The 17,519-nt window shown below is 45.3% G+C and overlaps 1 protein-coding gene across 4 annotated transcripts in view; it reads right to left on the bottom strand.

Moving 5' to 3' along the window:
• Positions 1 to 17,519, bottom strand: part of dgki (diacylglycerol kinase, iota) — a gene marked incomplete at its 5' end in the record, with an annotated part of 80,551 nt that overhangs the window by 15,485 nt on the left and 47,547 nt on the right. For all 4 annotated transcript variants that reach the window (XM_080022481.1, XM_080022482.1, XM_080022483.1 and 1 more), the window contains 8 exons: positions 586 to 698; positions 4,394 to 4,480; positions 4,713 to 4,824; positions 5,755 to 5,828; positions 5,933 to 5,995; positions 6,313 to 6,368; positions 7,367 to 7,445; positions 8,833 to 8,958. In XM_080022481.1, coding sequence (XP_079878607.1) covers positions 586 to 698; positions 4,394 to 4,480; positions 4,713 to 4,824; positions 5,755 to 5,828; positions 5,933 to 5,995; positions 6,313 to 6,368; positions 7,367 to 7,445; positions 8,833 to 8,958 — 710 coding nt within the window. The remainder of the gene's footprint in view (positions 1 to 585; positions 699 to 4,393; positions 4,481 to 4,712; positions 4,825 to 5,754; positions 5,829 to 5,932; positions 5,996 to 6,312; positions 6,369 to 7,366; positions 7,446 to 8,832; positions 8,959 to 17,519) is intronic.

A 17,519-nucleotide genomic window follows, 5' to 3' on the forward strand; every position in this document is an offset into this window, starting at 1 on the left:
GTCTTCTGGAAGGGTACAGCTTCTTGTCTTATGGGTTTCATGATATGATTCTTCTGTTTATTTTTTGAGAACGTGATGCATCTTCACGAATAAGTCACATATCACAGCTGTAGAAAAGCTGCATAAGCAAGGCGGGGTGACACTTTATTGCTAATCTCGGACGGGGCTTCTGCTTTCAAGGACTTTCAAAGCGCCCGAGAAAGGTCAATCAGCCATCAGACTCAGCCATCAGATATTAAGAGTCCAAAAAAAGTGTGTTTGGAACCCTGCACGCCGACAGAAGCCAAGCAGTCCACTTGTGTTTAACGAGAATGCCGAGTCATCTCCGGGTTAACTCACATTACACAGCGCGAGGAAAGAGCTTCGAGCGCATGGCACGACGACTCTTTGAGGATAAACCGATTACGGCGTCGGGAGCGGTGTGCGCTCGTACAGTAGGGGTTTTGTTGTTTTGGGGTTTGAAGAAGAGACACGATACGTGGGATGTACAGAGGAATGGATGTCAGCGCCCCAATAAAACACGACTGCATGACCCACTGTGCGTCCCTGCGTGAGTGCGTGCGAGTGTGTATGTGTGCGTCTCACTCGTTCAGCAGGGGTACGGAGGTGCGCCTCTTGCTCTTCTGAACCATGTTGGCCTGATTTCGGAGGGAGATGCGGAGCGTGGAGGGGGCTAGTCGACAGGGCTCGCCATCCACCTGCGTGAATGTGTACACACATATATTCACACAAATATTCCTATACACATAGACTAGGGGTGAACGATTTGAGAAAATAATATATTGCAATTTTTCCGATAAAGTTCCTTATCTTCTGTTTTATTCATGAAACACAAGCAATAAATCATTCTATAGTATGACCAACACAACATTGGAGACCGTCAACATATAAACTGCTCTTTCCTGTAGGCCAGGCCCACGTGTTATGATGAAATTAGTGTCATGATCGCCGCCTTCTTCTACTTTCCCCTCCCTCTCCGTACCTGTCCCATTAGCCCAACTCTATTCACCCGCGCACAAAGCTGTTCCAGATCTGCAATCTAACCACTATATATGCCTCTCTCACCAGTCACCCATTGTAAAAGACATTACCAAATACCCCTGCCTGTCTTTGTGCTGCAATTGGGTCCCAACCATACCCGTTACAGTAAAATCTGGCCAACAATGGACCCAGCACACAACCCTGAGTTGCTGGCACGCCTGGGAAGGATGGAGTCACAGCTCCAACACCAGGAGGCTATCCTAGCCTCCACCTCAGCGGATGCTCGGCTAGCAGCAGCTAGCCAGGAGCAAGGGCTCGCCACGCTAGCCTCCCAGGTCCAGCAGCTTGCCATCGCTCTCGGTCAGTTCATCCCGCCGCCCACTTCCCCGGACCCACCTCCACCAGCACCGGCCCAGCCTGGGTACCCCCTGGAGCCCCGGGTTCCAGAACGCTACGCTTGAGACGCAGATGGCTGTAGTCCTTTCATCACGAACTGTTCCATCCTCTTCGCTCTGCAGCCCCACACCTTGCCTCCGAGGATGCCAGGGTGGCGTTCGCCGTAAATCCCCTGACGGGCCGCGCGCTGTGGGGAACGGCCCAGTGGGAACGACGCACACCAGCCTGCTCCTCCTTCCACGCCTTCGCCGCCGAGCTCCGCAAGGTGTTTTCGGGGTTACATCACGGGGTCCCGATGCTGCTGGTGGTCTCCTGGGTCTCAGTCAAGGGTCCCGCTCCATGGTCGATTACGCGATCGACTTCCGCACTCGACTGAGCGAGTGGAACCCGGCAGCCCAGATTGACGCATACCTGATGGGATTAGCAGAGTACGTGAAGGAAGAGCTAGTTTCCCACGACCTGCCCACCTCTCTCGATGGCATCATTGAGCTTGCTTCTCGTATCGACCGACGCATCCAGGCGTCGGAGGCAAGTGGAGCGCTGCCCAGCAACCCGTCTCCCAGGTTCCTCCGGGCCGCCAGCTCTTCCCGCCCGTCAACCCACGAGTGAGGCCCCTCCCATGCAGGTTGGCCGGGCCAGCCTCACCCCGGAGTAGAAGGAGAGACGCCGGGTGGGGAACCTTTGTCTCTACTGCGGTCTAGCTGGACACTACATCTCCAGGTGTCCGGTAAAAGGCCGGGCTCGCCAGTGAGGAAGGAGGTCCTGGTGTGTCAGGCTCGGCTGTGTCAGGCTCGGCTGCTGCAGCTCCAATGCTCACATTCCCTCGCCATACTTATTGACTCTGGTTCCGATGTTAACATCATCGACGATAACCTAACACGGCAGCTGGGTGGTGGTCGAGTTCTCCTGCCTTCTCCGGTTCCTGCCACTGCCCTGGATGGCCGCCTCCTGGGGACAGTCACCCATCAGACGGTGCCCATCCGCATGCTCCTGTCCGGCAACCACCACGAGACGATACAGTTCTGCATCCTGCACTCACCTCGTCACCCTCTCCTCCTGGGGTTCCCCTGGCTCCGGCGTCACAACCCACACCTCGACTGAACCACAGGGGCTATTCTGGGATGGAGTCCTGCGTGCCATCAGGTCTGCCTGAAGCAAGCCGCCGCACCTCAGCCACCCACCAGCTCTGCACCTGACATGTTGGGGATCCTCCGTCCCTCCTCATCTCCGGCGAGGGCTGGCTTCTTCTTCGTAAAGAAGGACAAGTCGCTTCGCCCCTGTATTGACTATCGCGGTATCAACGACATTACCGTCAAGAACCGCTATCCCCTGCCCCTCATCTCATCAGCCTTCGAACTCCTGGAGGGGGCTACGGTGTTCACCAAGCTCGACCTACGCAACGCCTACCATCTGGTCCGGGTTCGAGAGGGGGACGAATGGAAGACGGCGTTCAACACTCCCTCCGGTCACTACGAATATCTGGTGATGCCCTTTGGTCTCACCAACGCCCCCACTGTCTTCCAGGCCCTGGTCAATGACGTGCTCAGGGACATGCTCAACAAATGCCTCTCTCACCAGTCACCCATTGCCAGATTGTCTTCGATGCTTGCACCAGACTCTCCAGCGTTCTCCGGACTGATTCCCCGCTACCGACTCTGCCTCGCTCCGACCACGTACCCTGCCTGCCCCCCCCGCCTGTCTTCTGTCTGCACTCCTCGTTATCGAACCTGCCTGTCCCCGACGACGTATCCTGCCTGCTCCCTGCGTGTCTTCCGTCTGCTCTACAAATAAAAGACATTACCAAATATCCCTGCCTGTCTTTGTGCTGCAATTGGGTCCTAACCACACCCGTTACAATTAGATGAATTGATGCATGAATGGAGATAAATAACATACCTTTAAAAACCTTCAATCACAGTAGAATATTGAGTCATTGATTTAATTTCGAGCCTTGTAATTGTTGGAATATGAAATTGAACATAAGAAAAATATGCAGTGTTTCAGCCAAACTTTAATATTTGTCATAAAAATGTTGCGCGCATACGTCCACACATGCTCAGGGACAGCTTCATGCTCATTAAAAAAAGACAAAAGACAGCGCACAGTGGCCAGGGCCGGAGCACCAGGTCTTACCGGGGGCCAGAAGGAAGGTTAAACAATCCCTATAGGCGAGGGGGGCACGGAGAAAGTGTCCCCAATACGCACAGTTTCGTTGCATACGCACTTGTTTCATTCCATTTGGAGACACAAAATAAAAACAATGTTCTGGCACGCCATCGGAAGAAGACAGGCGTGCAAAATGTGTCCCTTCTCTCCCTCTCTGCGCCGACCCCCGTAAAAGTGCCGCAGGGCACTGACTGTCCTCTTCCAACTTACACATTTTATATTTTCTTTGAACTAAACACAAAGAGCTATGTGTGACTGAAGTCACATGGCTTGTGTGTACAAGCATGCGCGCTTGAACTAGGAAATACTGCTGAAGTAGATCATTATATTGTCCTAATGTTCACAGTAAATGTGGTGATAATTGGGTTTTTTCAACAGGGATTACCCAGGGAGTCTTTTTTCAACTTTATGCCCCCAAAATATCCCCATCGTAGATTCTGTTTTAATGGTCAATGCTATATAATGCTGCAGCTTTGCAATTTGTACATATATTTGGCAAAAAAAGGAGAAAAACCGTAGGATGTTATGGTGACAGTACGGTAAACACAACACTGGTATACCTACAAATACAATATATTTCCCATGTTTTGTGTGTGCGTATGTGTGTGTGAGTGTGTGTGGGTATATGTGGTTGTTTTTTACTATACTTGTGATGAACGTGTCTCCGGAATGACAATTTTCTAAATTAAGAAGTGGACCTCACTTTGATACCAGTACAATAATGTGTGTCTGTTTTCCTATTTTTGGGGGTTTAGTAGTGCACCAGCAACACGGGTCCTCACTTACCGGGTGTATTTACTCGGACCTCACTTGTGTGTGTGTGTGTGTGTGTGCATGTGTGTGTACTCACCTGAACAGGGATGGTCTTGAACGTTGTGAGAACAACTTCTCTGCACTGGTGCAGCCTCTCCCCGTGGCCGCCCACCTGCAGCGCGGCCTGGTGGATGACACTGGAGTTACTACGCCGGGAATCAAAACTGTCTAAGCTTGGGAATAATTTGGGGAACTGGTATTATAAATACTGATGGAAATCATAAACAACACAAGTCAACACACCCGGCCTCATTCTCAGGCCCCGTGCCCTTTTACATTTTTTCGAATTTGCAAACTTGTTCGCAGACACCCTAATATCTACAAAAAAAAAAAATCCTCCTCCCTCTCCCTCTCACCAGCGAGGCCATGGTGAAGCCGATGACCTCGATGCAGCCGTCGTCGTGGCGCTGCGGCTCAAAGTCCCGGTGGTCCCCGGTGTTTCCCCATGGCATGGTGCCTGCACAGTACCTTCAGACACAAACAACGCACATGCATAACATAGGTACATAAGACTCATCACATCAGATCCATTATGTAAAGTAAAGAAAAAGGAAAGGCCATTCTAAACCCTACCTTGGGAGTTCCAAGAGTTCCAATCTAATTATCAACCCGAACGGATTTTACAGAGGAGACGACAGAAGGTCATAAAAAACGTCTCTGCTCAATCCTAGCGCACAGGAGGACTGAAACTTAAAGGTTTTTTTCCCAGAATCCCAGAGTCCCAGAATTCCATTCTAACGTATTTAAATGTTTTTTTCATCAACATTTACCCATGTCTTTACTTTACAATGGTAAAGTTCCTTTCTCCACTACGCCTCATTGATTTCTTGTTTTCTTGGTCATTTGAGGGTTTTTTTTATGAATGTTCCGTATCAACAGGTTACTGACCACAACTAGCGAGGCTGATTTATCAAGATCACCGCGCCCGCCATTCACTTCTTGTACGTGCGCCATCATTGTATTCTTGCTGCCAAAGGTGTGGCAGAGCCAGCCGCCAACAATGGAAACAGCTTGTGCGTAACACAATACATAAAATGGCTGTTTAATACAAAGTGCCAGCTAAGTAAAAATGGGCTGAATACCAAATATAGAAAAATATATATATATATGTATTTCTATATTTGACCTGTAACAGTGATTTGGATGTTTTTTTGGCTGAGCCTCCGAGCTGTTGAGTCGTTGTTGAACTGAGGATGAGACCAAACTGGTTATTGTGTGTGACTGTTCCGGTCCCAATTTTGACATGCTTTTATTCGGTGTGTTCTCCTACGGGACCTAGAGTTCATTACCCGAGCAAAATGTCAGCTTATCTCTGCGGTTCGAGTCGCCAGCTCTCTCTCTCTCTCCCCGTCCCTCCCTTTTCTCTAGCTGTGTTGGGCGCCATCGTTTTCAACCCACCTGGGAATGTTTAGAAACACGATGCACTGGAACTTCAGCTCCTGGATTTTGGGAGTCAGGTCTGTGCCGTCGCACTGCCGAAGAGAGAGAGAGAGAGAGAGAGAGAGAGAGAGAGAGAGAGTAATGGTCAACATCAACACGGGGGCTGAAACAGGTTGTGTGTGGTTGTAGCACTCACCACCACTCTGACATGCTTGGACAAGTCCCTCGAGCTCCTCTGGAGGAAGTCTGAGAAGGCAGCCTTCACACAGACGCACGCACACACACACACACACACACACACACACACACACACACACACACACACACACACACACACACACACACACAAACAGCGGTCAAATAGAATTAGTAGCGATTGCATTTCCTTTGTTAAAAACAGATAACCTCCCCCACGCTTCCTATCACATCCCTCCACCCTGTTCATCTCTCTTTCCCTTATTTGGAAACGGAACTTACCCTCTCTGCCTCTGTCCATTGTGGCCTGAATTTGGGAGAGTGTGCCTGTCCACGTGCATGCGTGTGTGTGTGTGTGTGTGTGTGTGTGTGTTCACTCACCCCTGCGTAGAACATTTTGTTGCGGAAGCGACTGTTGAACTTCTCTGGGTTGGCCTCTAAAAACAGGGACCACAGACCAAAGGAGAAATTGTTTAAAAAAAAAAAGGGCTGTAGCAGCAGCGCAGCTAAGTTCATTGAAAATAATCCAAACTCAAGGAGTGTACTCCGCTTCAGTCATCCTTCACCCTTTTGAAGTACTCTGAAAGAGCAATACAAACAAGGGATGCTAATTTCGTTTTGTTTTTTTCTGACCGATAGCCGACCCTGATTAACCCATCATTAACCTTTATCCGAAAATAGTAATTATAAACAAGGGGAATCATTAATATATTTGTATAGTGTGAACACAGCTCTCGGTGTGTCCCGATTGCGTAGAGACGTGGAGCCGTTCCGTATTTGGAGCCGTTCCTCCAAAGAAAACAACTCAAACCAGAGTATTTTTAGTTGTTTAATTTGGAGGGACCGGGCACGGAGGAACTCGTGCCCCGTTCCTCCGTGCATTTAAACCTCCATTAACCCTTGAATATCTTCTCATCAAGTCGAATTTCCCCTTGTTTGTATGTGCTAACTAGGGGTCATTTGTTTCACTTTTGTACATAGCAACTGCACGGTCACACCAATAATCTTGAGAGTTTTTGTTATTATTATTATTCATGTTGAACATCTCTTCTATTAAAATAACTTATTTGAGTGAACCTTAACCATGCTTTTCCTGTTTTAGGCACTAATCTGAGAAGAGTGATTTCTGCCTCTCGTCCATGCAAAGCAGTACAGGCCTTTTTTAAACTGAGAGCATAAAGGACCATATAGCTCAGGAAATGTTGATCCTTAATATTGTCTGATATGGCGAGAAACCAACCTTAAAATGTGTATCTGTGTCAAAGGTACTTCATTTTGCTGTATTTGTAAATTGGCTAGTGCTGATTTCCTTTTCAAAGCAGCTCATCTACCCGCAACTAAAGCAAACACATTCAAATTCAAATCTGTGGATGTGAGGGTAACACGGACATAGACTCAGTTGATAGAGTGTGGAAGTGGAGTTGACCATACTGACCTCTGGACTCGTGGAACTCCAGCGTGACGTGCGCGTCGAATCCCAGACTGAAGTAGTTGTTGAACACATTCAGGGGCAGCTGAAAAAATACACAACCTCAATAAATGAATAGATATCGATAGATACATGTAGAAACTAACAGACTGAATCAATAACAGTGGTAAGTCTACAATCAAATATTAAATGTATACTGTGACACTATTGTCATATTTCATTCATGTCACCTTTATTTGATGACCAATCAAACGAGCGGAGCTCGTTCTTTAGACAACTGGACGGTGCCACACGCTTCCAACACCCTTATGGGCCTATTTAAGTGCTCCCTCCACCTTCCCTGCATCCACCTGTTGGGCTCCACTCTTCAATCCAATGGAGGGATTCAAGCTCATCACTCCGATATTCCTAACTCATTGAGTATGCCTATGAGCAGTAGAGCCCAGACGTCAACTTCGAATGTAATTTTAAGTAAATCTAAGAGTTGTCTGTCAGAACTACTGTTAAAGCAACACTATGTAACTTTTATAAATTAAAATAACAGCTTCAGAAATTGTGTTTTTTGGAACACTGACTTGTAATATGGAGAACGGCACCTCTTTCATTCCCACCCACCCCCTCCCCACGCATGTTCTTGCACTATGTAACTTTGGTTTTTGGGAACGAACCTGCGGGAAAAGTGCGTAAAATCTATTTAAAATGTTATCTATAAATTATAAACTTGCCGGTCCAATTGTCTGGTGATAATGCTCCGGTAACAAAACGTAGCCGCTCCACTTCCCCGATGGAGCGCATAGATGTGCCAGTGGTGTGCCCGACACTCACTTTCATTGCGCCGCGGGATTTGTTTCTCCCTCTGACTCGTGCGTGCACGCCGATCTGCCAGGCTGAGCACATCAGGCACCTTCACCGGTAGCAGGGGGCCGATCCCTGCACCCTCTCAGGGAGAGAGGCTCTAGGGGAGCTGTGGACTAAGTGCTCGCTGCAGCGGTAAGGTCCATGCAAGGGGCGTAACATAGACAGTTGCATTTGTAACATGGACAGTTATTGAAACGTGACCGATATGGTTCAAATTTGTAAAATAAATTCTCTTCTGACACCGGACTTAAGTTTTTTTTTACGACAGTGGTGTAAAAGTGCAATTTCACTCAGAAACTCTAGTGGTACCAAATCACGAAAATCAAAAGTTACTTGGTGCTGCTTTAAGTCATCGCGCTCTCTTTCTCTATGTATCTATAGATTTGGACGGATGACAATCTCTATAACTTTTACAAGGAGTCATTAGGCCGATACAGGCCGGTCCAGCCAAGGGCCCCGTGTGACCAGCCAAAAGCACCTTAAATGTGCAGCGCCAGCAAGCTCCAATTCTGCACCAAAAATGAGTTTGAGGCGCTTGCAACTCTGAACCGCCTCAGTGAGTTTCCCCTCTGTAACAACTCTAAACTCCCCAACTTTCCCCCGCGAACCCTCACCTTCTGGGTTCCCTCCTCAGGCTGGGCGGGGCTCTTTTCCATCAGGAGGTTCCACCGGTCCAGCTGGACCACCGAGCCATCCTCCACGTGACACAGCACTTTGGACACCGGCTCGTCCGTGTAGCCCTGCCGAGAGAGAGAGAGAGAGAGAGAGAGAGAGAGAGAGAGAGAGAGAGAGAGAGAGAGAGAGAGAGAGCGAGAGGGAGAGAGACATTATTTGACAGACACAGCGATACCGTATTCACTTGAGTTCAGAATTTATATTGGAAGTGAAAGAAAGTGTGATCAGTACATTCCAAATATCAGAATACCATACAGAGAATATATTTAACTGTTATAGTAAGGATTCTCAACGGTTCTTGATTTGTAATCCATCATTCGGAACATCCGAATGATGGATTACTCGGCCGCAACAAGGTCATATGACGATAGCGTGAACATATAGTATAGCGCGGTCACAAAACAGTGGGAGAAGAAGAAGTGGAGAGATAGAGAGAGAGATAAAGAAAGAGAGAGAAGTGGGGGGAGGTGGTGCACAGGTGAGATGGAAACAAGGAAGGTAGAAGCAGATAGAGGGAGAACAGAAAACGAATGCGGAAAGAAGGAGAGACAGGGAGCTGTGGAGAGGGAAGAGGGAGAGTGATGGATGGCAGGATGAAGGGCAAGGAGAGATAGATGGATGTCGGAGGGATGGAGGGAAGAGGGCTGCGTGAGTCACCTTTGCACGGCTGAAACAATTCTCTCTCCCATCTATCGCTCTGCCTCGCCCTTCATCTGCCTCTGCCTCTCTTTTTTTTTTTCATCCTCACACGCTTCACATTCCCTCCAAGGTCAACCTTCTCCATCTTGTTTCTTTTACACTTCCATCACTCCCCCTTTTCCTCTCTGCCCAACGCGGCCATCTCTCTCTGGATCCCATGAACCTTGTTAAGCGCGACATTTACCGAATGTGTTCCACATCAGACTGAAGAACACATGACATTACAAAACATGAACAAATAATGAGAACAATCACAATAAAAATATATGAAAAAGAAAGTTGAATACATTTATGAATAATCAGCGAATAAAACGCAATTTACGAAAAATAATTAAGGCATTTATCAGATTACAATGGTTAACTATAGTTATTTAGCTATTTAGCTATATAGCTAAAAAGCAAACTGCACAATACTTTTTTAAACTTTTTTTTATATTCCATTACCTGACCAAAACCTGCACAATATACATAGCTATACTATATGTATATATATATAGTATTTATATAAAATGTATATTTATACTTTCTGTACATAATCAACAAACCTGTATTTATAACCTTACACTGTTGTACATTGCCTACATAACTGCACAGAAACGCTGTACTGAAATAGCACTTTAGTATTTAAATGCTTCTTTTGCACTTCTGGTTAGACGTCAACTGCATTTCATTGGTTCTGTACCTGTACTCTGCTAGTGACAATAAAGTTGAATCTAATAAATCTAATATCTAATAGCTATTTTACATATATTTTAGTATTACACAGTATATCAGTGCTTCCCATAGAATTAATTTAGGACCTGGTGGCACGTGTCGAAAAAGCCCTAAATAGATGAGGTACACGGGATGGCATATTGGCGCGGTCAGCTTCGGTGAGATGGCGCGGTAGGCGGTCAGCCATTATATTTAAGACTTAAAACAAAATGATCACAAGGAGAGGTAATAAGCTGCATTAATAAGCTGCATTTACTGTATTGCATAAAAAAAAGATGTGTAATTAATGACCTTTACGAAACATTAGCACATCATGAACAGTGTGCGTGATTCATTGCTGCACTTTATCTTCCTTGGCTTGGATAAAAAGTTCAACATGGCATGATATGTACATTTTGCCACAGGAGGCTCATATATTGAAATCTTCATGTAGGCCCCCATGTGCTCTCCTTTCACCCTGTTACTGAGGTCTAATTTCACCTTCCAAAAGTGAAGATAAGTCTTTATTTAGTAAATTCTAAAATTTAAGGATAGATTGCAATCATGATAAATCATGAGTTGTGTGAGTAGTTGTGTGAGTGCGGTACTCTGTTCGCGGTGGAGAAATCACGCTCACAGTTCGCACAGTTTATTTATTCAATTTTGAACGTTTTAATAGGCTATTTTGGAAAAAAAGTAAGGTTTTTAGAATGTTTTGAATATGCCACTACAAAAAAAAAGATTTTAGATTTTACTGTTGACATAGGGACAGTTGGTCATTTAGTCGGCACATTTTAACATCCCTAGTTTGTACCTGTGTTTACATATCATAAATTTACTGTAAATTAAAATTTAAAAAAACTGGATATTTTTCAATTTTTTTTCGGGGGGACAGTGCTGTTATTTGTGGCGTTAAAAAATTAATTGTTTGGCCTGGTAGGGGTTCTCGTTCAACGAGGGGATTATAGGGGAAACACTGTGTGTGTGTGTGTGTGTGTGTGTGTGTGTGTGTGTGTGTGTGTGTATTTATATATATATATATTTTCATTTTTATGTATTTATATATATATTTTTTGGGGGGTTATTAAGGCCATGAGGTTTAGGTATCTAACCCTAAAAAATGTTTTTTCAGCTCTGCATTTTCTATGTCCACTGGGTCACACTTGGGATGGGTTATTTTCCCTTGAGGCGGTAATGTTTGTTTCTGCCACACTGCGTCTCTAGCAAGCTGAAGGTGCCACTAGATTGTTTGCATTGTTCTTCGTTTTGGGACTTATTCTATGTAATGACTGAAAACCCAAATTACTAAAATATTATCTTATTTTAAAACATTCAAGTGTGTTCATTTGTTTAAGTGTATTTTTCCAATCAGTTGGTGAATGATTCTTGGTTACCTCACTGCCTGAGCTCTGCGTCTGTGATTCTTTCTCTCCCTCTCTCTTTCTCCTTGTGCCACCGCCGCTGTGTATCATCCCTCCTTCTACCTTGACCAAGCTAATTACTCTGTCTTCCTCTCTCTCTCCCTCTCTGTATCTTTTTGTCTTCCTCTATGTCCAACAAGTTCACTCTAGAGGCATGACCTCGCACACACACGCACGCGCGCGCGCACACACACACACACACACACACACACACACACACACACACACACACACACACACACACACACACACACACACACACACACACACACACACACACACACACACACACACACACACACACACACACACACACACACAGTGGATAATATAGATAGATAGATAGATAGATAGATAGATAGATAGATAGATAGATAGATAGATAGATAGATAGATAGATAGATAGATAGATAGATAGATAAATAGATCTTTTGACATCAGACTTTGTCTCTCGGTCTTTGACCTATCGCAGGGCTGCCTGCGGGAGGCGTGGTGACATTAAACAAACTAATATCCCCAAATGTAATATTTCCGCCTCCATTTTGTTTGGACTAAATCTGGCCGGTCAGTAAGTAAGAAGAAGTTAGAATTTGCTTTGTCTGTAGAATTTGTTTTGACTGTCTGGGTTTGGGTCGAAATTGAGCTCAAATCCAGTCCTTGAAAAATGTAGTAATTTTGTGAAGGACAGTTGGTTTAGAAGTCTTTGCTTCAAAGATATGACTTCCTCCATTCAACCAAAATAGAACGATGTTTGGACAACAGGCGCAGTAGTCAGTTGAACATTTCAACATTCTCGAGACAGGTGCACTGTATTAACCCTTGGCGTGAATAAAACTAGATGAATAGATAGATAGATAGAAAAGTGAGTGTGAGGGAGGGAGAGAAAGAATGAGAGGGCGTTCTGTAAGTGGCTGTTGAAACCGTTTCAATGACACTGTAATAACCCATTTAAACACAAAATACAGAACCTCAAGTACTCAAGAGAGGATACACGCACACACGCACGCACACACACACACACACACATTCTCTTTCTACATCATTCCCCTACTCTGCATACATCACTCTGTGCGGGTGCTTTATGTCTAGACCGAGTCAAGAAATCACCGTGCAAACTGATACACACACACAAACACACTCTGCACAGTGCATGCGGGGTTTGTAACAGATAACTATCTGACGATGGTTCATCAGCAGGCTTTCTCGCCCCGTGGCTAGCTAGCACACACACACACACACACACACACACACACACACACACACACACACACACACACACACACACACACACACACACACACACACACACACACACACACACACACACACACACACACACACACACACACTCTGCACAGTGTGTGCGGAGGGGTGTGTAACAGATAACAATCTGATGATTGTTCATCAGCAGGCTTTCTCGCCCCATGGATAGTGCACACACACACACACAGAGGAGCGGAGAGAGGAGAGAAGGGGGTGGGGGGTGTTGGAAGGGGAGGATCTACCTACCAACCTATAATAAATAAAAATAAAATCATCAATCAACTCCAATAATTAATTAATGTAATAAAAACATATACATATATGAAAGGGGACCTATGATACAAAACTCACTATTTCAGGTCTTGTGCGCATACATTTCGGTCTCTGATGGGCCTACTAACACACAAACTGTGGTTTGTCCGGGACTGTCTTGGTTTTGAGCTGTGTATTCCGAGTACCGACAGATATCTATAAAACACTAAACACTTTCCAGCGCTTACATATATTATACAGTATACTGTATAGAGGCAAGTAGAAAAGAGCGTGCACAAAGATCCCAGCGGAGAAGTGGGCATCATCATCAACACGCCCACTCGCTCACTGTGAATTGAGTGCTTTAAGGGGTGTGAGGGGGGGTGTGTCTCATCAGTCACTCTCTTACCCCCCCCACGCCAACAGAGTGCTGAATGTGCGGCACATTTAAGGCTCCCAGTTTTGGGTTTTTAAAATCCACAGCTGGAGCATGACCGGACTCGCTAGCATTGAAGCTAAGAGCTAAGCATGGGATTTGCTCTGTTGTTGGCTTACAGACCAGCACAAATGGAAATGTAAGTATTTTCTGTGTGTTTCTTTCCGTGTGTGTCCACAGTAGGTTGACTGTACTGTAGGCTTCGGTGCGACAAAACCGAAGATGTATTTATTTTAGTTTAGTTTCCGTAATTTAATGAAACAAAAAAGCCCCAAGCCACGCAGGGCTCCAAGCTCTGCGCTGCTCCGGACACCATGGTGAAAGTCGGAACAAACTTTTAAAATTAGGCCTTGAGCAAAACAGATCCACGGATGACGCGGTCTCTCAGGTACTGCACACCACCCTCACGCACCTGGATGGCCAGAAGGGGGCCTATGTGAGAATGCTGTTCATCGATTATAGTTCAGCTTTCAACACCATAGTCCCCACTAGACTGGCTGTCAAGCTGAAGGAGCTCGGACTGAATGCTCCGCTGTGCGCCTGGATCCTGGACTTCCTCACAGCCCGCCCCCAGGTGGTCAGGGTGGGGAAGCACATGTCAAGCTCCCTCACCCTGAATACAGGATCCCCCCAGGGCTGCGTCCTCAGCCCCCTACTGTACTCACTGTACACACATGACTGTGTGGCCAGGTCTAGCTCCAACACCATCATAAAGTTTGCTGACGACAACGTGGTCGTGGGCCTGATCACCGACTGCAATGAGAAGGCCTACCGCGAGGAGGTGGCTGACCTGTCACTCTGGTGCCAGGACAACAGCCTCCACCTGAACGTCAGCAAATACTAAGGGTCTGATTGTGGACTTTAGGCGAGGATCACAATCGAGGACGCACGCGCCCTTGGTGATTAAATGGGACTTCTGTCGACAGGGTGAGCAGCTTCAAATACCTGCACATCACAGAGGACTTAACATGGACTGTACACACAGACACTCTGGTGAGAAAGGCGAGGCAGCGTCTTTACCACCTCAGGCAGCTGAGGAAATTCCGGGTCTCGGTGAGGATCCTCAAGTCCTTCTACTCTGGAGCAGTGGAGAGCATCCTGACAGGCAACATTACTGCCTGGTTTGGGAGCTGCACTGCTCAGGTCGGCGGGCCCTGCAGAGGGTGGTGCGTTCAGCTGAACGTACCAATGGAACTACCCTCCCCCCCTTGCAGGAGTTATACACCAGGAGGTGCAGTAGCAGAGCCCGTAGGATCATGAAGGATCCTCATCACCCCAACAACGGACTGTTCCAGCTGCTGCGGTCAGGCAAGCGCCTCCGCAGTCACACAGCGAGAACAGAGAGACTGAGACGGAGTTTTTTCCCGCAAGCCATTAGAACTGTCAATGCTGACCTCACCAGGGGTCCTAACTGAGCCATGCACTAGGCTCCACTACCTACTGTACTATATGTAGCATACTGTACCGCATACTGTGTCACTGTTCAGGGTTGTTCGTGATGCCGTATTGCTGCACCGTACTGTTGTATACTGTGCTGTATTATCCCAAACACTACCTCACTTTATTCACATGCCACTTTAATGCACATATCTGTATATACATAATTGCCTATTCCATATACATAAGCATATTCCCTCTATCTATTCCATTTTATTTTTATTGTATTTTATTTTATTCTATAAGTATTCGACTTACTGTATTACGTTTTAGGAGTCAGTAAGTTGGGCTATTAGAAATTGTTCCTAGGACATATTGTGTGTTATCACCGGGTGCGTTGCATTACATTTCCCTGCATATATGTATGAAAGTATGTATATGTATGTGACGAATAAAAATCTTGAATCTTGAATCTTGAGACTTCAATGAGATCTTATATGAGTGAAGATTCAGCAACTGGATTGCTTGCAGCAATGTTTTAATTGCTTGCAGCAATTCTTACTGGATGGAAGACGTTGGTACACGCCCCCTCCACAACGATGTCTCCGTTTGTGTGTAAAAGTTGAAGGATTTAAAGGTTGAATTCCATCAAAATGGTTTCACATTGTGACTTAACATCACATGGGATATGGATGAATAATCTTCCCCTGGACGGTCGCTTTAAAGGAAACGATAGATCTGCGTTGTTCAGCACTGTTCAGCATCTCGGTAAGTGAACTGCGTTTCCCCATGTAATCTAACAGGAATATTTAACTCCACGTTTTAACATTTTTCTACTATTTATAAATCAAACTCGATTTTGAGAATGCGTCGAGAGAAAAAAAAACCCGCAAAGGAGCACAAATCTGGAAAAATCTAATTTTCCTTCAAGAAAGGTTTTTTCAACTTATTTGGCTGCTCCTGGCGATTTTAGAAATGCGCAACAATGCTGGTTTTGCTGCGTCGGGTCACATATATTAACTTGTTAACATCTCTTTTTTGAATATTTCTCACATTTTGCTTTACCTATTTTTTACTGTTGTGTAGATCTGTTATGCTCACTGACTCAGAACGGATGTGAACCCATAAACACGACACAAAAACAATCAGGTAAGGAGTCAAAGTCAACAAGGTTAATTCCAAAAAACAGGCAGGGGTCAACACAAGGAGATCAGTCAGAGAAGGATAACTTATTCAGCAGGGAAACAGGCAGAGAGCCAGAGTCCTGGGAATCAAGCAGAGGTTCGGACGGAAGGAACTAAAACAGGAAGTAGTGCGGGAAAGCTCAGCGTAATGCAAGTAATCTGGCAGAGAACAAAGGGAAGTGGACTGCTATTTATACTGAGGGACTATTGAGGGAATGAGCTGCAGGCGGGGGAAACCAGGTGAAGGGAAGGGAGTGACCGCAAAGCAAAAGGGAGCTGGCCTGAAATAACATGGAGGGTTGTGACATAGCATTAGGAAATGACCAGATGAAAATAAAACATGAAAACAAATATTAATACTGGGAGATCAGGGGAGATTCATGACACTATCTATCTATCTATTTATCTATCTATCTATCTATCTATCTATCTATCTATCTATCTATCTATTATACGAATCTAGAACAATATAGATTGTACCGTAATTGCTCTTATGTGCAACTACATCTATCTATCTATCTCTGAATATCTCTCTATCTCTTTATCGGTCTATCTATCTATCTATAGTAAATATATTAATACAATGTGACAAATTGAAAAAAAAAACTCTCTCACTTGGATCCCAAATGAAGGAACCTAAACAGTGTTTCATCAGGCAGAGTCCATTCAGGACCAGCTAATGGCTTTACAGCACACACTTTATGCCAGTCAGTCTACAGCCGGTGCAGGTCCACGAAATTGATAGCAAAAGCCTTCTTTATAGTGTCATGGCACCGTTATGCAGCTCCCGTTGATTTGTGTGTGTGGATATATATATATATATACATATACAGTATACACACTGTATTATATTATTATTAATCTTATTGTCATCTACTATTAGAAGTATCTTTTTCCAACCATGCTGGAATCATCTATGTGGTAAAGGCATGGAAATGTTTTATCACATTACGATTTGACAAAAACCACGTGGAATGTCAGGGTCTTCAATGATCTTCTTCTTTCAAGGACTTCTTTCAAGGACTTTTCAAGGGCTTTCAAGCACAAAAGGGGCTATTTTCAAGCCATTTCAGTACTTACATTTCTGAGGACAAAACTCAAGCACTTCAAACACCTCAAGGACCCAGTAAGAAACCTGCCTTTGACAATGTTGACAACTATGAAATAACATCTGCATTGTTGCTGATGTGACATGGCATTTAGTGAAGATAAGATCATGGACATTTGTTACAAAAAAATGACTTACATTCTTTCAAAACAATGTGCTAAATGGTTTCGACCTGAAAATGGAAGTCGGGCAG

The sequence above is a fragment of the Zeus faber genome, assembly GCF_960531495.2.
Source record: "Zeus faber genome assembly, chromosome: 21".
Taxonomy (NCBI): domain Eukaryota; kingdom Metazoa; phylum Chordata; class Actinopteri; order Zeiformes; family Zeidae; genus Zeus; species Zeus faber.